Source organism: Macrotis lagotis, chromosome 1, assembly GCF_037893015.1.
Source record: "Macrotis lagotis isolate mMagLag1 chromosome 1, bilby.v1.9.chrom.fasta, whole genome shotgun sequence".
Lineage (NCBI taxonomy): Eukaryota > Metazoa > Chordata > Mammalia > Peramelemorphia > Peramelidae > Macrotis > Macrotis lagotis.
The window spans coordinates 481,944,351-481,969,383 of NC_133658.1; the positions used below are offsets into that span (position 1 = coordinate 481,944,351).

General features: G+C 32.7%; 1 protein-coding gene across 1 annotated transcript in view; it reads right to left on the minus strand.

The window, feature by feature from the left end:
• Positions 1–1,960: 1,960 nt before the first annotated feature.
• GABRG3 (gamma-aminobutyric acid type A receptor subunit gamma3) overlaps positions 1,961–25,033 on the minus strand; it is an 885,739-nt gene continuing 862,666 nt past the window's right edge. Inside the window, exons 7-10 of the mRNA XM_074231952.1 lie at positions 19,871–20,023; positions 14,761–14,957; positions 14,454–14,513; positions 1,961–2,239 (exon numbers count right to left, since the gene is read on the minus strand). Coding sequence (XP_074088053.1) covers positions 1,961–2,239; positions 14,454–14,513; positions 14,761–14,957; positions 19,871–20,023 — 689 coding nt within the window. The remainder of the gene's footprint in view (positions 2,240–14,453; positions 14,514–14,760; positions 14,958–19,870; positions 20,024–25,033) is intronic.

Here is a 25,033-nt window from a genome sequence, read left to right on the forward strand (position 1 = left end):
AATATATTCAGTCTACTTTTCACCAACTTTTTGTTAGAATACCAAGCAAGTTACAAATCCTATGCTTTGCTCACAGACAGCTAGAAAACCTTTATAAAAGAAGAAACTGGAAAAAGGAAAAAACAATTTATTTTACTAAAAATTCTTCAAATAGTTAACCAGTCCCTGAAAAACAATCATGCTTTATCTAAATACTCATTTTTCATTTTACTAGGAATATCTTTGATGTTTTTAAATTTCCATGCAAATAAAAATCACACTTTTACCAGCCCAGACATTTTATTTCTTCTGGTCTGTGCCACCCTTTCTATTTTACTTATAAAATTTATTCTTTTGACATTTACTTCCTTCCTTATCCAAGTTCTGCAGTAGGGACTATGTCCGTTTTTTTTTAATATCTTATGCTTTTACTCTCATTTTAATTCATTTGTAATGTGAAGGTCCACAGTGTTTTTGAAATACTCTGTTTTATTTAGGAAATCATTACCAAATGACAAGAATTTCACTTTAAAAGGGAGAGCATTTGATAAATGTCTTAAGAAATACTGGTAGTCAGAAACAAAGTCAGATAAAAATGCAAAATAAAGTTGAGTTCATCTTGTTCAAAGTACTTATAAATGTTAGAGTTCTCTTTGGGATGTTGTTTCTTGACTATTTAAAAAATATAAAATTCTTTTTCTTAGCCAAAGAATATATAGTTTGATTTTTATCAACTACACATCTTTATTTTTGTTTTGCTTTTTGAATTGGTACTAGTTTTAATTTAAGTAATATTCATTAATGATTGAGCATATTTTGGAGATGGAAGCCTCATTTCTCACCCACTGTAAAATAAAATTTGAAAGGGATGTGTGTATGGTGTGTACCCTGTTTTAGCAAGATGAAGAAGGTACTTTGTGATAACAAATGAGCAATCCTTTGCTCCATGGAACACTAGGCTAATTTCAAAGAAACTTGTTAACTACAATCTTCTGCTCTTTGCCTTTATGGTGATCTGGTCTTCCTTTGGTTCAAAAAGGAAAAATAAATACATATCTTTTGTTTTTTTTGGCAAGGCAATAGGGTTAAGTGACTCGCCCAAGGTCACACAGCTAGGTAATTATTAAGTGTCTGAGGCTAGATTTAAGCTCAGGTACTCCTGATTCCAGGGCTGGTGCTCTATCCACTGTGCCACCTAATTGCCCCTAAAATACATTTTAATAATACTTGTATTATCTATTTCTTAGATTTCAACAGATGAAGGATTTCGAAAATCATACTTTTTTTCCTTCTCAAAATAATATCTATGACTGATGTGCAACAGAGCAGACAAACAAACACACACAAATACAAAGACACACACACTCACTGACATACATATATCCTTCCTTGCTTTGCCACTTACTTGACATTTCATGATTACTGAACAACTATTAAGATTACAGAAACTTGATTGACTTTTTGCAATAGTTACAAAGAGAAATCCTGGGTCCCCTATCATACTGCAACTCACAATGAAGATCAAACTACAGAGTTGGTCTTTTCAGATTTTCAAATATTCCTAACCCAGAAATGTGACTCAGCACTAGTGGGAACTAGTACTTAGAATTGGAAAGAGAAAAGATAGATAAGGAAACTGTGGAGGAAACTACAATGCATCTGCCTGCAGGTTTTATAGATTTTTGTGGTGAACTGAATCAACAGCTATCCCAATCTCTAAAAATCCTTTTTAAATATCGCCAAACTAAGTGAAATTTAGTGAAAACTGCATATTGAAAAGCAACTAGATATTACCCACACACATATACCCCCCAGGCACATACATCTTAGTGAGGTCTTGTAATAATAATTATAGATAATGAGTTCTTTTTAATTAGGAATGAAACTGACCATAGTCCTCCTTTGCTACTGAATATTTGCCAATGTTGAAGAAAGGAAAAAAGTATGAAAACCTTTCAATCTTCACCACTACTGGTTATATTTAAAGATAGAGGTATCCAACCCAGTAGACCAGGTTAAAGAGCAGGAAAGAAGTTGGGAAAAAGACTCGAGAATATGAGTCCAGCTCTGAGATATCTATGTGAATCCGTCCTTTCCGCCATGAGCCTGATTTACACTCTTCATAGCAGCAGAAGAAGCTTTGACAGTCTTTGCCATCCAGACACTCATAGACACAAGTATCTTCAAATTCCTGCCAATACATGGAATTATTCAGAGGGATCACTGTAGGAGGTGGCCTCATATCCAGGACAGAATAGTTCTAGAAACAATTGATACCAAAAAAAGTCAGCATTAGAAGCAGTGCAAACATTAGGTGAATTAAGTAATCTATGCTTATGTTATAGAATGACCAGAGAGATAGTTTGAACATGGAAACCTGCATATTTATACATTGTGGACATATGTTCTTGATTAATCAGATGTTTGGAAAGCATTAGGACAATACCTAAATCTTTCATGTCCAGGGGATTGTTATGTGCTTATGATAGACAAATAGTATAGCATAGAGGATAAAAATTACATAGAAGTCAGGAAGACTTGGCTTCAAGTCTCTCCTCTATATCATATTGACTCTATGATTCTCAGAATTTATTAAGATCCCAGAACTCCTAGATAACTCTGTAAGACAAAGTTTCTCAATGGTTGCTGAATGATGTCAGTAGGCTTCCCTCTGCAATGAATTCAGGTATTCACATTCTTTTTTAAAATGTCTACAGAGATCCCTTAAAGTATGAACTCACAACTCATTTATTTTTCTAATTTGATGTGGGCTCTGAATTTCTTTTAAGTACCTGGATTTTTAGAAATTCTATGCATCCCAATGGCATTAAAAATAAAACAAAACAAAAAGCAAGTCAAATGACATAATGAAAATATTCAACTGTCAGAAATCCGAGAATGTCTGACAGGCATATGTATGGGCCAATTTATATAAGTTTGTATTTACAAGATCTGAACAAGGTATTAAATACTTTTGAAGAAAAATGAAAACAATGGGACAATATTTTTGATGTACTTTGGAAGAGAAAGATGGCTATCATTAGAACATAAGCTCCTTGAGGGTAAGGTCTGTTTTTGTATTTGTCTTACCAATGACTTGCAAGAGTCTAGCAAGAATAGGCACATAATAATTGTTTATTGAATTGAATTAATTCACCACACAATGGTTCATAACTGACCAATGAATGTTATTATTACTAGAACTTAAATATCTTCTAATAAAAATGTAAGAATAAAATAAAACAATAGGTAAAGAGCATAAAAGTAAGAATCTCAATTTCTGAATAATCATATATGATCAAAAAAAGTTAAAACTAAACATAGAAATTTGAACCAAAAACTTGGAGAAGTTATTCAGTGAAGAAGTAATATCTGTTATTATCAACTTTGCTTTCTCATTGTCAACATGTCAATAAGTTTTAGATTGTTAATGAAAATTCAATGCTGGTGGAATGTGAACTGGCCCAATTCATTTAAAAAACACTTTGGAATCATGAAAAATATTACTAAATTTTACATACCCTTTGATCAGAGATCTTACTTCTAAGTACTGATGCAATGAAATAACTAATACATTTAAGTATTCTTTGGCTTAAGTTACTTGCCCACAGCTAGGTGACTAATACATTTCAATAATTCCGTAGTAATTCATAAAAACAAAAAAGGTTTTTCAATAAAAATAAAGCTAGAATTATAATATATATACCCAACAGTTGGGAAATGAATTAAATGTTAGTATGAGATTATAATAGGATATTATTATGCTATAATAAAGAACAAATATGAAGAATTCTGAATAAGATGAGAAGATTGCTATGAAGTGATATATAATAAAGAAAGCATCCATCCATCTACAAAGATAAAGAAAATACTAAAAAAAGCAACATAAAGGCCAGTAACAATGTAGAGAACAAATATTGTTAAAATACAAATCTTTCTTATAAAAAGGATTATGGTATGTGAGTGGAAATACACACACATTTATATACATATGCATCTCAGTGACATATATATTAGTGACAATTTCTCTAGTAAGGTTATAACTATTAATTCTTTTAGAGCAATGTCTTTTTTCTGAATTTGCTCAAAAATATTTGTTGAGAAGTACATGCTACATCATTACAAAATATTTCCATGATAGCTGATGTGAAATGAAATATATTTATCTGATGTTTCTTCCTCAATTTGTTATAAATAGATTGAGAAAGGTATTTTTATATGACAGTGATAAAATTCTAAGCAAATGTTTGTTAAGCCTATTAAACGTCCTTCAAAGTATCCCTGAAAAAATATTGTTAAATTTCTATTATCAGTCATGGTCAACCATTAAAAGACAACAACTTTTTGGCATAGTACTATTGTAAGTTCAATGACTGAAGAACTGAAAAGGACTTGAGTTCCTTATTTTACCTGCCTATCCATTACCTAAAGTGAAAAACAAATAGTAGGAAGAAACAAAAGACTCATATTATCAACAAATGGAAAAAAGCATTCCAAAAATTGAAAACTGACTTTGTAATGAATTTTTTAATGTTCTAGTCAAGCTAATACTTCAAATTTGATAATTAATAAGTTAGAAAATAAATATTAAACTGACTTTTACTGAGCCATTAAAATGGCTTTTAATTTTTATTTGCCATAATAAACAAGAACTAATGAAATCATATTTTAACGTTTTCCTTACATTAAAACTATGTGATATGGTTTATATGGGGCTGATTTAACTGAAAAGCTTAGGCACATACCATGCAGAAAAAAAATACTTAAAGACTCAGAAAGTATAATGTTAAGAATTTTCTTGCCTGGAACAAGACAGAAGTAGGGTGAGAGGTCATTTAGATTTTTTCACAGGGAATTGGAGTCCTTCATTTAATTTTTTTTTCTATTTTTTCTATGTTTTTGGTCAGGGCCTTTGATTTTGTTTCAGTTTTGAGCATCTGGTGATGTCCAACTACTTTTTGGGTAATTTGAAAAAGCTTTTGCTATGATCAGTAACTTATCTTGACAAAATTATATTAGCTTCTGTCCTGCTTCATTTTATACTCCAAGGCCAAACTTGTATGTTTTTCTATTTATCTTGTAATACTTTAGTAGCCCAATCCCTTTTGATGAATGTGATAGGGTGTTATTTCTTTTTTCTTCTTTTTACATTTTTTTTTAACTCCAGTTACATACAAAAGCAAGTCTCAATATTTACTTCCAAAATTTGAGTTCCAAATTCTCTTCCTTCCTCCCATTCCACTCCTCCTAATGAGCAAGCCAGTTAAGATATTTGGTGTAGGTTAAATATGTGTAGCCATGAAACACATTATTACAATTGTCATGTAGTAAAAGTAAACATAATTCCCTCCATACACACACACACACACACACACACACACACACACACACACACACAAACACACACACAACTCAAGAAAAATAAAATGGGAAAAAAAGAGTGTGCTTGAGTCTATATTCAGATACCATCATCTTTTTTTAATCATAAATCCATCAAAGAAATCACTTCTTTTTTCTCAGTTACTATTGATTCAGTATTTTCCTCCATCCTATTCCCCCTCACCTCCATAAATTCTATTCTCTCTCTTGTTTTATCCTGTTCTTCCTCAAAAGTGTGTTGTATATGACTACTCTCTCCCACAAACTTCCCTCTCTTCTATCACCTATACCCCCCCGTCCTTCCCCCATTCCCTTTATCCCTTCTTTTTCCTTTCCTATTTTCCTTTAGGTAAGATAGATTTCTATACCCAATTGAGTGTGTCTGTTATTTCATTTGTGAGCCACTTATGATAAGAGTAAAGGCTCACTTACTCCTCTTCACCCTCTCCCTCTTCCCCATCATTGCAAAAGCTCTCTCTTACCTCTTTTATGTGAAATAACTTACCCCATCCTACCTCACCTTTTTCTTTCTTCCAGAACATTTTTTCTCACCCATTGACTCCATCTTTATGTTATGTTATACCTTCATATTCAGTACCCTCCTGTGTACCCTCACCCAGACTACCTTGGAAAACATAGAGGTTTTACTTTTGTCCTGTAACTTGAGTTCTGAGGAGTATACTAATAGTGAAGAACAGCATATATCTAGGAGTGGCAAGTTGACATTGTCCTAATGTTGAAGCTATCAAACTGATGAGAAGCTCAAAGGCGGAAGATTTGGGAGGAAAGGTCATACTAATAATAAATCCATTGAGAGGCAGGTTAGGATGTATCAGGTTGTCACATTTTATCACAATCAGGCTGGTGTTTGCCTGGCACTAATAGTGAATAAGCCTTGCTGATATGGGAGGAAGACAAACAATTCAAGACCAAGAGACTCTTACAGCAGTCAGACCATCAACAAATGTTCTGTTCCTATTAATCAGGCCATGAGGTGAAACAGTTCTTGTAAAAACAAGTGAGAAGGATATGTTACACAGTCCTTATTATAATAAACATTATTATGTAAGTCACTCCACCAATCACTTGGTTGGTTGGCATGGTCCTCTTTGATACTGAAGAATGATTAGCAGTATATTACCATAATGTTGAAACACTGGATTTGGTGGATTTGAGCCTTGGATTTGAGTGGATATCATGTCATTTTTGAAAGTATATTTCAGTACTTCTTTTTTGTTTCAACCTTTTATTGACTATGAGGGTGAATTCATTTTCTTCTAATAGATTTTTGGTGACAGTAGTATATGTAATGATCACCTAAATAACATTCCCTAATTCCCATCCATTCAAGTTCACTGACATCCATGTTGTTGATATTTAATCTTTCATCTCCTGTTTGACCACATACAGTTTAACTTGGTTCATAGTTCTTCCCTTCCATATCCCTGTGAAATATTGATCTTTACCACATTGGACTTTCCTTTCATCATCAGACACATTCATAGGTGAATTTCCATTTGATTTTTAATTCCACACTTCATTTGTACTGGATCTTTGTACTGTCTTTGCCCACTGCTCCTCAATACCTTTTGAGGAAGAGGTTCATCCTCCAAAGATAATTTTTAAAAATCATTTTAATACTATTCATGGGATTATCTTGGCAAAGGGAATAAAAGTGGTTTCATATTTTTTTCTCCAGTGAATCATCTTTTGTCAGAATTCACTACTATGACTTGTCTTGAGTAATTCTACATAGCATAGCACACAGTTACACTGAAATATGCAAGTCCCACCATCATGCCAAACCAGTGATCCAGGAACTAGGTAAGATTCAGGTCATAACTTTCTTATTGCAAAATTCACATTTAAATTGAAGAAAGTAGGGGAAAACCATCAGATGGTATAGATAGGAACTAAAACCCTTATGAATATGAAGTGGAGATGGTGAATATATTTAAAAAAATAGATTTCATAGAGTTCTTGAAGAACTATGGGCAAAAGTTCACAAAATTGTACAGGAGGCAAATACAAAAAAATTCCAAAGAAAAAATAATAAGAAAACAAAAAGCTGTTTTATGAGACTTTGCACATATATAAGGGAAGAAGAAAAAAAAAGACAAAAGATAAAGGGAAAGATATACCCAACTGATTATATACAACTTCCAGAGAATAGCAAGGAGAGAAAAGAAAGTTTTATTAGTGAATAATGGAAATAGAAGGAATCAGTAGAATAGGAAAGACAAGATTTTGTCAAGAAAATGAGAGATATTGAGGGAATATTTCATGCAAAAATAGGTAAGATAAAAGACAAAAATGGTGGAGACTTGACAGTAGAATAGATTAGGGGAAAGATGGCAAGAAAATGCAGAAGAACTATAAGAACAGATAGATCTTAACACCACTGTTAACCTATCTGTTATGGTTATTGATCTAGAGCCAGATATTCTTAGGAAGCATTGCTAACAATAAGGCTAGTGGAGGTGATGGAATTTCAGCTAAGTTATTTAAAATCCTGAAAGTAGTCCTGTGAAAATGCTGCACTCAATATGCTAGTAAATTTGGAAAACTAAACATTGGCAATTGGATTGTAAAAAAAGTAGTTTATATTCCAATCCTAAAGAAGGGCAATGTTAAAGAATGTTCACATAACCAAACAATTGCTCTTGTTTTACATGCCTATAAAATTATGCTTAAGATTCTGTAAACTAGACTTCAGCAGTATGTGAACCAAGAAGTACCATAAAAGCAAGCTGGTTTTTAAAGAGGTAGAAACTAGAGAACAAATTGCTAGCATTTTGCTGGATCATCATGGAGTTCCAGAAAAAAAAAAATCTGCTTCAGCTTCTTTGGCTACATTATATGGATCACAACAAAATGTGGCAAGTTCCCAGTGAGATTGGAATATAAGATCATTTTTTTGTTTCTCCTGAGAAACATATGCAGGCCAAGAAGGCAACTGAAGATGACACTGAAATACTTTGATCACATAGTGAAAAAATAGGACTCATTTGGAACCACCTTCTGGCAAATAGAGGGAAAAGAAATGGAAGCAGTATCAGATTTTATTTTCTTGGGCTCAAAGATCACTGAAGATTGTGACTGTAGTCATAAAATTATAGACATATTTGCTCCTTGAAAGGAAAGTTAGGGCAAATATGAAGAGCATACAAAAAATCAGATAGATCACCTTGTCTACAAAGGTCTGTATAGTCAAAAATAAGTTATTTTTTTCCCCCAGTAGTAATGTCTACCTGTGAAAGTTGACTGTAAAGAAAACTGAATGACACAGAATTCATAATTTTGAATTTTGGTGGTAGAGAAAACTTTTTAGAGTCCCTTGGACAGCAAGTAATCAAATCAGTCAAAACTTAAAGTAATTATCTCAAACTATTTGTTAAAAGTCAAAAACTGAAGATGAAGCTGAAATACTTTGATCACAAAATGATAACACAGGACTAATTGGAAAATACCCTGATGTTGGGAAAACTTGAAGGCAAAAGGAAAAATGGGGACAGCAGAGAATGAGATGGATGGATAGATAGTGTCATGAAAACAATGAATTTGAACTTGGAAAGACTTTGAGTAGTAATAGAGGATAGAAGGACCTGGTATGATCAGTGGGCTCACAAAGAGACAGACATGATTGAATGACTAAACAGAAAAATTATTTCATTGACATTAGAATTCCCAACTAAGAAGTCTTCTATCAACAATTATCAGAGACTCTTCAGCCATAATAAGAAGCTAAGGTTTACTGTCACTCATTCAAAATATATTCAAGATGTGACTTGAATCTCAGTCTCTCTGACTCCTAGGTGAACTATCTAGCCATTAGTCCTGCTTCTCAACATTTTGGTTCTTAGATCCATTAATCCTCTGGAGTTATTAAGTTATATATTAAGAGAAAGTTCTCCTAAAAATATTAGAAGTATTTTTTGGAAATTAATGTCATCTACAGAAAAGTTACATTTCCAAAAGCAGGACAAAATAAAACATAAGTTGTATTTAAAATTTAAACAATTGGAGGCAGAGGGAGATGAGATAGAAATTTAAAGATTAAAAATGGATTTGTTTACCTAGGTGAAGAGGTAAGAAGAAAAAAGAAATTTTTGTCCTTTGTTCTCTTTTTTTTTTTTGCAAAGGAATGAGGTTAAATGACTTGCCCAAGGTCACGCAACCAGTATCAAGTGTCTGAAGACAGATTTGAACTTAGATATTACTGATTCCATGGCTGGTGCTCTCTACACTGCACTACTGTCCTTTGTTCTTGAAGAGAATCATATCAGCTATAATATACCAGTGAATGGGATTTAAGTGAAGGAGCTCTGTGAAAAGTCACCAACCTCACTTTTTCCTCTGGAGCCATCTGGGTGCAATGGCCAGATATGAATCAGGACAATTGGAGGTCACCTGGGATGCAGTATAAGATCTGGACATTTTAAAAAAAATTTTATTTATTTAAGGCAATAGGATTAAGTGATTTGGCCCAAGGTCACACAGCTAGGTTAAGTATTGTTAAGTATCTGAGGCTGGATTTGAACTCAGATCCTCCTGACTCCAGGGTTCTCTATACACTGCACCACCTAGCTGCCCCAGATCTTGATCTTTTTAAGCTAAGGTCTTTATCAATTCTCAATTTGAAGCAACTGAGGCAATTCCCATTCTGTGATTAAGGCAGAGAAGAAATAAATGAAACAAAAAATTCCCTTTGTTTTGCATGGCCAAATTGAAGTCAATCTGGGAGAGGAAGACTCTTTTTGGGCCCAAACAATGATCAAGTAGGGTTGACCTGAGACCACTAGAGTGATTTGGAACTGGAAGATCCTGTGAAAAATTGCCAGGTTTCAGTGAAAAGAAGTAAGCAAGGAAGGAAGGGAGGGAGGAAGGAAGGGAGGGAGATATATACTTTAATTTCACTCAGTTCCTCAGTTCTCTCTCTTAAGGTTGTTTTGAACTCTGTGGAATTGATCAGTATAAAACAAGAGGAAAGGTGATATTCTGAAGGAGTATTAAAGTAAGTGTTAAAGGAGTCTCAAATTTATTCTTTAATCCCTTCCCTCCCCTTCCACCTTAAAACTATTTGCAAAAACAAGTTTCTTTTAGTATGAGGAGGTATGAGAGTAGTAGGACTTTTATTAGTATTGTAACATGGATGATTAATTTAAATACATTATTGTTCAATGTGGCTATACACTAATAGCACTGCTTTAGTTGAAAGTTTGGTGTACTGGATTTAAGCTTCCGCCCTAGGATTCCCCATACCTAGAATCAACCTTTCTTAGGTATAGTTAGATGTTGCTTTTGGGGTAGAATTATCTCTAACTTTCAATGTCAACAGACTTTAACAGTCCCTCTGTTAGGTGGGTACAACAGGAAAATATTTACTTCTTTATTAACTTCAGAAGTGACTTTATTAGATATGGGGTTGATAAGAAGACTTTATACATAATATATATGATTTTACCAATAATTTTGTTATATATATATATATATAACAGTTTTGCTTTTTATTCATATTTGAAACAAAACTTTTAGTAAAATTGTTCTTGAGAGTGGGATAGTAAGGTCATTCTTCCCCACCAAAACATGGGACATTCCTGAAAAGAGGCACTTAAACTGAATTTTTTTCCAGTTATACTTGGTTGGTCTGCCACCCCACCTGTTTTGCACAGAACACAAGTCTGTGTCAAGACATGAGGGTTTTTGAAATGAGTTCTTCTAGTATGAAATCCAAGATTCTACCAGTGCTCAGGGTATTTTAACTATAGAAAATAGAGGTCATATGCTCAAGTTACTTTTATGTAAAAATTATGTATATATATATATATATATGTGTGTGTGTGTGTGTGTGTGTGTGTGTGTGTGTGTGTGTGTGTGTAGTGGGGAGAGTTATAGTGGACTGCTATGTATGGTCATTTAGTGAACCTTCAATGTCTTCATAGGGCTATCCCATTTTCTTTTGGGGACTTGAGTACAAAATCACTTAAGGAAGGAATCTTCTAGAGACAGGAGAAATATTCCCTTTCTACTTCTCAGTTTTGTGTATGATCAGGAGGAATATAATGTGATCTTGGATATTATGGATTCTTTGGAATCAGCATCCATTCAATAACTAAAGTAGCCATTTATTTTAAGTGGGGACTATTCAATTGAGCTTTTAGAGATACATTAAATAGGGAAAACTCAGATGATATCTGATGTCTTCAGTAACAAGCATTGATACTTGCTTCCCCACAGTCTAGGAAGGTCAACGACTTATTGGGCTCTTTCAATTTCGGAAAATGCTTATTCTTTGTCTCTAAATTTTAATGGCCTCTATTAAATTAATGCTAAACCTTTCTCTTTTGAGTTGATATTTGAATAAGCTTTAATCATAGAAGACTTAAAGAAGATTGTCTAGTTAGTTCTCCTTGAACTTTTATGGTCCTGGGGGCCTGTGTTTTTGGTCATCTCTGTTTATGAGGACTGCTACTAATAGACATCCAGATTAAAGGACTATTTGACTTTTGAATCCATAAACTCCCTGGAGAAGACACTCAAAAATGACCCCAAAACAATTGTTTTAATTTTTTTTGGTCCTAGATGCTATTGAATTGATGGCACAGGACTATATAATCATCTTTCATCCATTTTTGCCTATGAAGAATTGAATAAAACAAGATGGGTTCTCTTACAATAGAGTTAGAAAAGTAGGGCTTTCATTGTCACCAAGAAATAATATGCTTATATCAACTTACCAGTATCCCTCATGAATAATATTGCCTTTCCTGAAAAAAAAGATGTAATATTTCTGGAAGCTGAGATTTCCAGTCACAACCTTGTTGTTTTACCCACTCTGATATCCCAATGCATTTTTGCCCATGAGGATATAACTCTAATTTGCTTAATTTATGAAAAATTTGGTACGGGCAACTGAGATTTAGTAGTTGTTCACCTAACAATAGGGTATATCTGGCTGATTTTCAAAGATACTTAGAGAATATCAAGAAAAATTTCTTTATTTTACTTTCTTTTAATATTATTTTTCATTTTAACATAAAAACAACTAAGTACAAATGAAGTATATATATATATGTATATATATATACATATATATATGGGATAAATTTGAAATGATCAGAAAATAGGAGGCACTTGAATTAAGTTTATTGAAGAATAATCATATTCTTTGACTTATTTGATAGTGGATTTTAAGTCCCTAGATGAAGATAAAAGGGAACACTATATTGAAATCAAATGAAGAGGATGGTTGGGTCTTGATCAAGATTTCTAAAGGTCCAAAATTTGTCCAGGAAAATATTTTGACTGGTGGATCTAGGAGTACTATATGGGTACTAATGGAAGGTGAATTCTAGCAAGAACCCATATATGCCAGTTTCTGGTGCTTCTTATGGTTATCATGAATTATAAAAATTTAATATACAAACATATAATACATATACATATACACATATATATGTGCAAATGTTATCCACATACATGTGTATGAATTGTATTTTATGGCTTACAAGTACATATTCCATTAAAATAACAACAAAGACAAAAACTAAGTCAAATTTTCTTAAGTCCATGAGTTTGATAATAGGCTAGATGATCTCTGTGGTTCCGTCAAGTACTGATACTTTGACCCTGTGATTTAGGATGTACAACTTAAATGTTTACCAGTTCTTTTATTTTTAGTTTTGTATCAAATTAAAACTTTGAGATTTAAAAATTCTACATATATTCCATAAGTTACAATTATTACTTTCAGGAGATCTAGAGTTAAGTAAAATTACTTTTTACAAATGCAATAATATACATACACACATATATGCATTTGTACACCAGAAAAGCTTACTTTATGATTAATCAAGTTATATGGATTATAGCTGCTTCAATATCTCAGCTAGGCATATCTCAGGAAACTGAAACTTCAAATGAATATGGATTCAATTTGCAAATGGAAGGTTGCCTAGTTTTCTAACCTTGAGTAGAGATTACAAATGATTTATTCCAACTGTTCTGTAATATCTCAAAATATTTCCTAAGGAGGCTGTTAGCTGCTTCCAAGGAACTAATAGTTCATTGACTTGATCCAGTAGTCACATCCTGAGTTATTCTTCTTTCAGTTCCTCTGATGTAAGGCTGCCTCTACATTTACCCTTGTACTTTGAACTGTTTCACCTCACTACTTCATTTTAGTGTGGTAACAATGATTGAAAATGGCATAAGATGGAGTATCTTTTAGAACAGGAGTATAGTTATCACCATAAACTTTTTCAGTTTGAAAATTCTTGGATTGTTTTTTGTTAAAAATATAAACTATTTCCTTGAGTTGTCTCATTGTGTGTTTGTCTCTCATCCATTTGAAAGACACCCTTTGATCTTGAATTACTTCATTTTATTCTTTTTCCTGGGGCACTATATTTCCCCTCTGTTTTGTCTTCTCCTCATAAAAGATTTTCTATTCTCTTTACTCAAGGGATAATTGACTTTTTTGTAGCTGTATTACTTCTATACCAAAAATATAATTTGCCTCTTTTCTGTTTTTATATTAATTTCCGCCCTTTCCCTGCAGGTAAATCAATCAAAAAAGCATTTACTTTTACGAGTTGCTGTCCTAAGTGCTAAAAATGACCATTTCTTTGCTTAAGTTAGTTAATATTTTTCTATTTTCCTTAAATCCAAAGTGATTCATTCTGGTTTTGTAGCTGCTTTAAAGTATTCTACATCCTGCCATGTGACTATTTAGTAAATAAAATGCTGTCAAAAATCTATATTTTCTTACTGTGATTTTCTACTGGAGTAGAAATGAGTTATTCTTTAAATCAGATACCATTCTCATTAAAAATAAATGCATTAAAAAAAGATGGCACCTCATTGAGACTCCCCATGAAAAGATTTGAAAATTACTAATTGGGAAACTGAACAGCAATTTTGGTAATCATGTCAAGTATACAGATTGGCAAGATATTTATTGCACTTCTAAAGTGATAAATTGAAGAGGTGTGTCAATTAGGAACAGATGGCTTATAGATAGCTTATTTTCAAGTGAAAGCTTATTTAAACAGAGATTTTCAGGAGTTATTGACATAGTCGGGGGCAATACATACGCTGTGAGTGTGTGTGCGTATTCTTTCATGGACCCATTCAGTTGCCTCAGAGTTCATTAGCTAGAACAAAAGAGAAAAATATTAGAATGTCATTCTTATTTTCTAAAGCTCAACTCTTTCATAATTTAACCCATTTAACTCATATCCCATTAGAAAAGTATATTCATCTTTCCACCCCCCAAAAAATAGTTATACACATAAAACCACTAATTAGACAATTTACTAATGCACATGTAGCATACTAATTCATGCAGATATTTTCCATTGAAAAAATTTATTTGACTTTGTTTTAATAAAGGCAACATACCGACTTTTTCTTCTTGGCACAATTTGGTTTTCTACAACTTGAGTAATAGTTAAGAGTAGCATATTCCATCAGAGCCGCGAAGACAAATAAAAAGCACACAGTCACAAATAGATCCATGGCCGTAACATAGGACACGCGAGGTAAGGACTTCCGTGCTATGGTACTCAGAGTTGTCATTGTCAATACTGTAGTGATCCCTGCATGGAGATATTTTATTTCATTTTTAAGTTTATTCTTTTAATCAATTAAGGAGTTTGAATATTAGGAAAAAGTCACTAAAGATATGGGAACAGAAATATAACTAGAGGAGACACATCAAAAACAAAAGAATTTTCAGTTAAAGAAGAAGAGATGGTGTGGCCTCCTTTTTTGTGAGAACAGTCTTCACAATTAAGATGCTATATACTCAAATCCTACTTTTTAAACATGCTGGCTTTATGATTTTAAACAAGTTATCTCAATGCTCTAATATTTCCTAATGCTAAGATTTTATATTGAACCTCTACACTATTAGAGGTTTGCTTAATGGCAGCTCCCTATTCCAGTGATTTATAGATTTTCACTAACAATAAGTTAACAGGAGTAAGATTTCTAATTGGAAAAGGTCCTAGAGGTCTCTTTGTCCAACTCTATAACTTTATATAATAGAAAACCAAGGTACAGAAAAGTCAATTTATTTGATGCAACACAGATTTTCAGTCATTTTTTAGTCTGTCCTGTTCTTCATTCAGACTTCGTTTGGAGTTTTCTTTTCAAAGATACTAGAATAATTTGCAATATTTTTCTCTAGCTTATTTTACAGATGAGGGTTTGAGATAAACAAGGCTGTGAATCATATTGCTAATAAATACCTAAGGTCATATTTGAACTTGGCGTTCTCCTGATTCCAAGTTCAGCACTCTATCCACTAATAGTAGTAAAAGGCAAAGTTTGCATTCTGAATTAAATCCTGAAACATAGTACTCTGATTAAGCACTTTTCATTGCATTACTGTACAGTATATTTGAGGAGGAAATAAAGCTGTACAAGCACAAAAAAGAAAAAAAATGGCCTTTGGAACAAGAAAGAGGGGGAACAATTGTAAATATAATGAAATTTTTGCTTTGTACATGCTCAGATCACTTAATTTAAAGGTACTCGTGTGGCAGACATCTGGAAACTGCTTCTGAGAAAAGAAGTTTTGCATTCCCTTGTCATGAGTGGCAACAGCTTCCTTCAATTAGCTTCATAGACCAAGCAGGTTGTGTCATTGAAAACTACCCATCTGGGACAGTCTAACTTTCCCTTTCTAAGTGAATCCAAAGGAGATGAAGGTTCTGTTTATCCTATCATGGTTCCATGGACTATGTAGAGTGAGGTAAAAGAATCCTTTCTACCATGCCACCTCCCCCACCCCAAATCAAGCCTCATGGTTACAAGAATTAGGTTTGAGTGTTGTCTTTAGACCTTGGTGGGACTAGGCTATATAGTAACTTAGTTCCACTATGAACCTAAAAATCCCTCTCTTCTCTCCAGAGACTGAGATGTTGTAAGGGAGGACCATACTTTCATGTGTTGGGGTGGGGGAATTTTTTATTGCCATATCTTTGAAATAAATATTTTCTCATAAAAACTAATCTGTTAAGTAGAAATGAAGTGTATGAGATCCCTAAATTGAAGAAACATAAATGGTTGGGATCTGAGTGAATGACAGAAAATCTAAAAATCTCCAAATTCCCTTAAGGGTACTGGAGTGAAAAATATAACATATTTATTGCCTTTAGGCAAGGTGTATGTGAGGGGGAGGTGTGGCAGGGAGGTACTGGTAGTTCCTGTATATAAGCAGGATAGTATAATGAAATAAATTACAGAATAGGAGACAAAAGATCTGGCACATTCTAGTTTCAATTCCATAATTTGCAAGGTATCCTTGGCCAAGTAAACTCTGGAGGCTTCTATTTTGCTAATTTGTAATACACTGATGATAGAATTTGAACTGAAAAGAAGCTTGGAAGTATGATCAAGAGATGTGAGATCCAAAGAAATTAGAAAATTTGTCTAAGATCACAGAGGTGGTCAGAATATTGCAAAAGTGTTCTATTCATCATAATAGCATCTTACCTATCACCTGCTCTGCCTACCTCCTAGGACTGCTGAGAGAAATAAATGAAAAGATATATATATATATATATATATATATATATATATATATATATATATATATAAAGGCAATGTGAAAAACAGTAAAATTCAATAAAAATAGTTATCCATTTTTTCTTTCTTTATTAATCTTTATCCATTTAAAAAAAAATTCAACTTGAAATGTTAGGATACTTGCCCTAATCTATTTCACTTTGTATGGAAAGCGGCTGACATCTTGTCATTTGACTTCAGATATGGATACCATTACAATGATAATCTTATTTCCTCTTAGATGTCCATTTGCATAGTATAGTTCTGAAAGAATTTCATCAGGGGACTTTATCTTCATGTAAATATGTTTACTTCTCAGTTTTCTTACACAAATTTTCCTTTTCTTGTAGTCTTGTTTCTGGGGTCCCTAATCTTCTTTAAGTCTCTCTGATCATTCACTGGAGGCTTTTCTGTCTTATATTATCTTTTCATCAGAAAAATAATTCTAAAAAGTAGCAATTACCTAAACCATTCTCTTTATTATTAAGTAATAAGTTTGACATTTATTCATTCTTATTTCTGGTCCCTTGATTTCTGCATACCAACGATCATTGGGTCTTTCCTTTTAACTTAGATGAGCTGTTCTACATATATTATTTCCCTCTGTTGGAATGTGTATTTTTTGAAAGTAGTTCAGACTCTGGAATCAAGATTCACATTTTTTGCCTCATAAAAATTTGACAGGGTGCTGGATTTAGGATTATGAAGACCTGAGTTCAAATTTTACCTCAGATATTTATTAACACTATAACCTTGGACAATTCACTTAACCTTTCTTTAGTTTGTTTAGTTTAGTGTCTAGTATGTTTTTACTTCAAAAATTATTATTCTCAAATTTGAGTTACACTTTGAATTTGGGATCATTTGTTAAGTTTTTATATCATTTTTCAGATGTAACTGACTCCTTGTGACTCTGTTTAGGGGTTTGTTTGGTTTTATTTTGTTTTGGCAGGGATGTTAGAGTAATTTGCCATTTCCTTTTCAAGTTTAGTTTTAGAGATGTAGAACTGAGGCAAACAGTTAAATTACTTGCCAAGGGTCACACAGTTATTAAATGTTTGAGGCCAGATTTGAACTTATGAATCTTCCTGCCTGCAGACCCAGGAGTCTATTCTCTGGGTCAGCTAATTACCCATTTGCGAATATAAATAATGTTAAATGAACATTCAGGGAAGTATGGCATGCTATGAATCACTTCCAACAACTTTCATCTCTATAAAATTCCTTCCATGCTTTATAGGAGTTTACCAGCTTTGTCCAGTGTCTTCAAGAATATTTACAGACATCATAAAATCACAGTTCACTAAACACATTATAGAAAGTCATATTTAAATGATTCAAATATTTAAATTTCAACTGAAAACTATTGGAAATTACTTTATTACTTATAAACAAATTGAGACAAAACAAAAATGTCTTGGTAATAATGATGGTGATGATGATGATGATGATGGCAACTAGCACCTTTATAGCAATTTAAGATTTGTGAATTGATTTATATGTGTGTATATATGTATGTTTTTGTTTTTTTATGGGTTTTTTTTCCTTCATTCTGAAGAGGATCATGACATTGGGGGGGTGACCATGACAAGTGCATGAACTGTATCTGTTATGAGGGGGGTGCTTTGCTAAGTCACCAGTTTCACTTGCTATTCCAGGGGCATCTGGGTCCAGTAGTCAGATATGAATCGGGACAACTGGAGATGACCCTGAATGTGAGGCAATCAGGGTTAAGTAACTTGTCCAAGGACACAAAGCTAGTAAGAGTCAAGTGTCAGAGACTGAATTTGAACTCCTGTCCTCCTGACTCCAAGATTCTATTCACTGCACCACCTTGGTGCCCTAAAATAACGTTTCCAGGATATCTCAATATGTGCCAGAGGGAAAATTTGAACTTGGATCTTCTTGATAAGGAGCTTATTTCTCCATCCATTTCTCTGTGCTGCCTCTCTTTCTATATATGTATATTTGTTTGTCTATGATTAAATCAGATTAAATTATATGATTGTTTATCATATGAATATTGCTTATTAGCATAACTGTTTCAAGTTTGAGAGAAAAATTCACTGGATGAGTATTTGGTTACCATTAACTGAATATCAAAAAATATCTGATAATATTTTCAGTTATATAGGAATATTCTGTCAAATGCAAGAATCTAGATTAAACCTATTTATAGGACATATCAATGAATAAAAATCCTATTCCTTATAGAAAGTATTGGGAAGGTAATTTGATCAAATTTAAGGGGAACAATTCTTTCTCTCTTACATGTTTTTATAGAATAAACACACACACACAAACACATATACATAATATGAAAGACATCTTCATCATCATTTATAAAATGCTCATGTTGATAATTCTACAATTGAAAAGACAAAATTTTGTATTAGATGTTCAAACTCATTTCTAGTGTTCAAATATTCAATGCTTTATCTTTGACATTCTGGCTATGCTTAAAAATAATGACTATTATTTCTTTTCTAGCATTAGTATATTAAATAAATATTTTTATTTATTAAAATTATTTTGGCAACATTGACTCCTTAATCATCAAAGCTTTGCATCTAGTCTTATGTGCCCAAGTGAACAAAATGGAGAATAGGGAACCTGGTAAGTAAAGTGATATATCTCAGTCCACATAAACAGCAATTTCAGATCTAGAAATGAACCCATAGGCATTCAAGGATCTTTTGGATGTTCCATACATGCATCTTTTTTCTGTTTTAATCTGTATATTCCAAGTATCCTAAGGAACTATATAGCCAGTTAACTCTTGTTGTTGACCCAGATATAAAAAATAATGTGGAACAGAGTCTACAAAATTGATCTAATTTATTTTTAATTATTTCCCTTCAATGGAAAGATTTTTTTATATTTTATCCCTTATTCAAATAACACAAAATGACATGAGAAAAATTGTTTAGAATCTTACCTAAGGCTGTTCTTGCTGGTGTGGCATCTTTTTTAATCCAAAAGGACACCCAGGATAAAACAACTGTTAGTATACAGGGAATATATGTCTGAATAGTGAAGTAACCCATTCTTCTGCTCAAATCAAAGTAAATAGTCATGACTACATAATCGCCTGCAATAAAAAATACATATTGGATAAAGTGAAGTAAATTAATTTTCATACGTCAACAATGAGTGGTAGCAAATTTAATTATCACATAATTTGAATTTATTATATAGTATACTGCACAATTCATTCTCATTACTAAAGCACATGATTATGTCTTTTGCTAACCCTTTTGTCATAAATATATATTTATATATACTTCAGAAGTCCTATTCTGATGTTTCATCAGCACATGAAGTTGACCTGTTTTCTCAAAAAATACCAGTGGGATTTAAAATTTGTCAGGATATTCCATACTGGAAATATTTTAATTAAAAGCCCTTCAATAGTTTGAGTTTACTTTCTGAGGGTCACCTTATTCTATATAGAGAGACTTATAAATATTAGGTGGTGAAATATCAAGAAAGAGGGAAAAGGGCTCCAAAGAGAACAAAAAGTGAGGAAGAACTCCAATAGATAGAAGAATATTTAAATCAACTCTTTTGTAATGAAAAAGAACTTTAAACTAAAGGAGTGCTCATCAATTAGCATAGGTATGAATAATTTTTGATAAATAAATCAAATGGCATGCTACTGTACTATAAGACATTATATAGGAGAATGCTTCAGAGAAACCTGAGATTTGTGTGAACTGAAACAGAGGGAACTGAAAACAAAATTAGAACAATTCATTCTATGATAATAACATGGTAAAAATGAACAATTTTTATTAATAATCCTGATCAAAGAAATGGAATGCTACCCGCTTTCTGATAGCATGCTAATTGCAAAAACCAGGCACACAGTTTTGGATTGAGGCTATGTTAAAATTTTATCTTCTCCTAGTTCCTCTTACAACTCACCTCCCCTCATTCTCTTCTAGTGAGCATAGTGAGTTAATATATAATCAATATAAAGGGACAATAGCAGAAAATAACATTGCAAAGGGGAATCTGAAAGTCAAGTACAAACTGTCCCAAAGATCAAAGGAGCATACTTTACAAATTGTATCATATATTAGCTAAAATTCTTATCCTTCTAATATGATCTGAATAAGCAGAAGTCATCTAGGGGCTACTGCCAAGAATTTTGATCATATAAATGTAAATTCCAGAAAATTCCAGACTACCAAACTTCCAGACCTGCAGAACATGAAAAGATAATGATAACTTTCAGTGTTAACATTGAAGTTTTAGCAATAACTTTGAAATGATTTGAATATTTTAATGAACTTATTCCAAGGAAGCACTGATAAAAAGTTTGCTTCTAAAAAAAAATAAAAACAAACCAAAAAACCTTATAAAAATGAGGTGTCAAATTCCTGTCCTCTGAGCACTCTCAATCTCCTTTAGGTCCATGCTGCCTGGTGCTCCAAACTGTAAAACCTGAGTTGATTTTCTGTGCCTCTCCCCATTCTCAGTGCTTCTTGGGTCACTTTACCATGCTCTATACCCCTTTAATTGCCTGTCTGTGTACTCTCTGTGACTAATTAAAGTAAGTTTGTTGCTACATTTCCCTTTACCTGTCCTGATCTTTCCCAGTCAGTACCCATAGAATTGGGTATATTTTTCCCCATTTCATAAATTAATTGTAAATTCAGAGGCAATAAGAGAATATGCTTTGCTTTGATATCATTATTTGTTACAAAAGGTTTTGTTTTTGTTTTTATTGTTTAGTGTGGATGAGGAAGTAAGAATGAGAAAAATAAATACTGGATAATGAGGTAAAAGTAATTAAAAAATTGAGGCAAGGATGAGGGCTAATAATCTAGATCACATGAAGTACACAGTGAAAGAAACCATGATGGATGTAACATAATTCTGAAAATATGGAGTCAATGGTTACAAAATAACACAGGTAAGGGAAGATAGCATGATAATAATAAAATAGTAAAAATTAGCTCATATTAGATAAGCAAAGTCCAAGGGCATCCATATCCATATCCATATTGTCTTACCTCTGGGAAATCTTATAAGCAAAATAGAAATAAAAATGTTCATTCCCTTTGATCAAGCAATTCCAACTCTAGGCCTATATCCAGAAGAAATCATAAAAATGAGAAAGTCCCACATATTTCAAAATATTCATAGCAGCTTCTTTTGTAGTGGCAAAGAATTGGAAACTGAGGGGATGTCCATCAATTGGGGAATGGCTAAACAAGTTATGGTACATTAATACTTTGGAATTTCATAAGAATTCTATACGAAACCATAAATGGTTGGGCTCTAGAGAAGTATGGAATAAGTTGCAGGATCTGATGCTGAGTGTAGGGAGCAGAACCAAGAGATCATTGTACACATGAACAACATTATGAGATGATCAACCTTGATGGAAGCAGCTCCTCTCAGAAGTTCAGAGATCTAGGACAATTGTATTAGACCAGCTATGGACAATGTTATCCCCATCCATAGAAGAAAACAAAACAAAATAAAACAAAACAAATAAAAACAACCCTTCAGAATCTGATGAACACTTTATAAAAATTACCTCTTATGTATCTCTTTCCCTTAATCCTAATTCCTCATACTGAAAATGACTAATCTATTAACAAATTTATCAAATCTATTAACAAATTTATCAAAAATTTGTATTTACAGTGTTAACCAGATTGTTCACTGCTGAAGGGAGAGAGCTAGAAAGTGAGGGTGGAAGGAAATTTCATAATTTAAAAATATACATGTGCATTTGGATAAAAAATTAAAGAAACTACTCAGATTAAAAGAAATCTCATATGCAGAATCTGAACTCATATTTCTAGAATATCCTTGATGAAAATATGAAAAGGAAGTACAAAGGCTGTGTTTGGGACATTATACTCTTTTGTTGAATGTGATTTATAATGACAAAGTTTACTTAAAGAGATAACGTATACATAATCCTACTGTGCTTTTTTAATAGATTAAAAACATTTAATTCAGAGAAAAAATCAGTCCTTAAATTTCTTCCTCTAGTGAGGCTTTCTTATGTATATTAGGATTCTTGATAAATATAACAACAGAGACAACATTGTTCAAAATTTTTCTATTAATGTCAAACAAGGTATTAAACAGAGAAATTTAAACTTGCCAAAAGTGTTTGTCATGGTAAAAGATGGTGCTGCATGCAAGGTTCAAAAGGTAGAGTAATTCTCTATAGATGTTTAGGTAAAAGTATCAACATGATTCTATATTTAAAGCTAGAAGACATCCTTATGTCATTCGGTCCAAATTTTCGTCTATAGATGTTAAGGAGAAAGCACCAGCATTATTCTATATTTAGAAGTGAAAGAGATCTGAGAGGTTATATAATCCAAATTTTCATTTGTCAGGTAAAGAAACAGGTCCATTGAGGATTGATAACTTGATCTAGATCATGCTGGGAGAAAATAACATAGCTACAGTTTGAATCCAAATTCCTTGACTCATTAGTCCTGGACACTTCCCACTATGTTGCCTATCAGGAATTGAGGATCACAGAACTTTTGAAAGTAAAGTGATTTTTTCAGGGTCACATAGCTAGTAAGTATCAGAGTTAAAATTTAAACTTTCAAATGATAGATTTTCTTGGATCCAACACCAGATACTCCTGTTTATTGATGATATGATAATGGTGATAGCAAGATAAAATATAATAGTCTTTTCAGTAAGCCACATTGTATTTAAAAAGATTAACCCAATAATTTGTACATAATTATCTTTATCAGTAGCAAGTAGGAGGTAGAGTGGAAAGACCACTGATCTTGAAGTGAGGAAGGATTTAGATGTGAGCCTAGCCTCCTATTGCCATAAAAGTTGCATAACACTAGCCTGCCTCAGACTGTAAGGATCAAATGAGATATTTGTAAAGCTATTAGCATGGTGCCTGGCATACAGTAGCTGCTAAATAAATGCTTATTTCTTATCTCTCTTTTCTATACTAGGAAAATCTATATAGATGAAAAATGCTTATCAGTCTCATTATGACATGCTATTTCTTGGCTAGACAATTGAATTTGTCCATCAGTACATATGGACCTAGATATGAATCAGAATTTTATTGGTGATGGTAGAAATGGGATCTTGGATAAGAGAGGAAAGGCTTTCTCCAGAAAGTGGGAAGCCAGGAGGCAGACAGGAGGAAAAAGAACATTCTAAGTATGGTGGCAATCATTATAAATTCATAAAATTCATAAATTCATAAAATTAGGGTATTTAATGTGTGTTGAATATATAGAGTTCATGGAAGGGATATAAAAACTAAGAAGACTGGAAAGGTAGAAAGGAGGCATGTTGTGAAGGTTTTTTTTTAAAGATTTAATATTTAATGTGAGAAAATGAGTCACTGGAGTTTACTGAGGGAGAGGGGTTCCATATTCTGACTTGTGCTTTAGAAAAATCTTCAGTGGAGGATAGATAGGAGTAGGGAGCAAGTACTTCATATAAGCAGATGTATTAAAAATCGAAACCTAAACTAGGGTAGTATCTATGTAAGAGGAAAGAAGATGCAAATGAGAAATATTATAAAGTTAAAAATTATATGATTTGACAGCATATAAGAAGAGCCAAAAATTTTCAGTAAATGAGATCACAGATCATAAATGTGTTGAAGCTTATATGAAATGAATATTTCAAAGGTAAATGTTATTTAAAATGAGGGGTGTGACAATGAAATAATATGATTGCTTTATAATGCATATACAAGAATTTATGCATACAAAGGAATATTTTCTTTCAAAGTAGCACCCTTTGAGAACATTCACTTGTTCTAATGACCTCAAAACACTTTTGTATCTTATTTTTAGAATTGCTTTCATGGCTGGTCCATGAGACTCACTAGAAAATAATATTACATTATAGTCAATACTTTCTTTTTTGACTGAAGAAATAGGTTGATCTAGTTATTCCCATTTACATTCTGTTTAAGATCAGACTTCAAATGTCTTTTCACTTTTTTTAAAACGCAAAAACCATATTCAAAAGCTTCCATTTGCAATCACTGAATATACTTCAAAGTATAAGCAGTGGGATCTGAAGCTTTCCAAGGTGAAACTCAAGAAATGGTCTCAGTAACCACAAAATA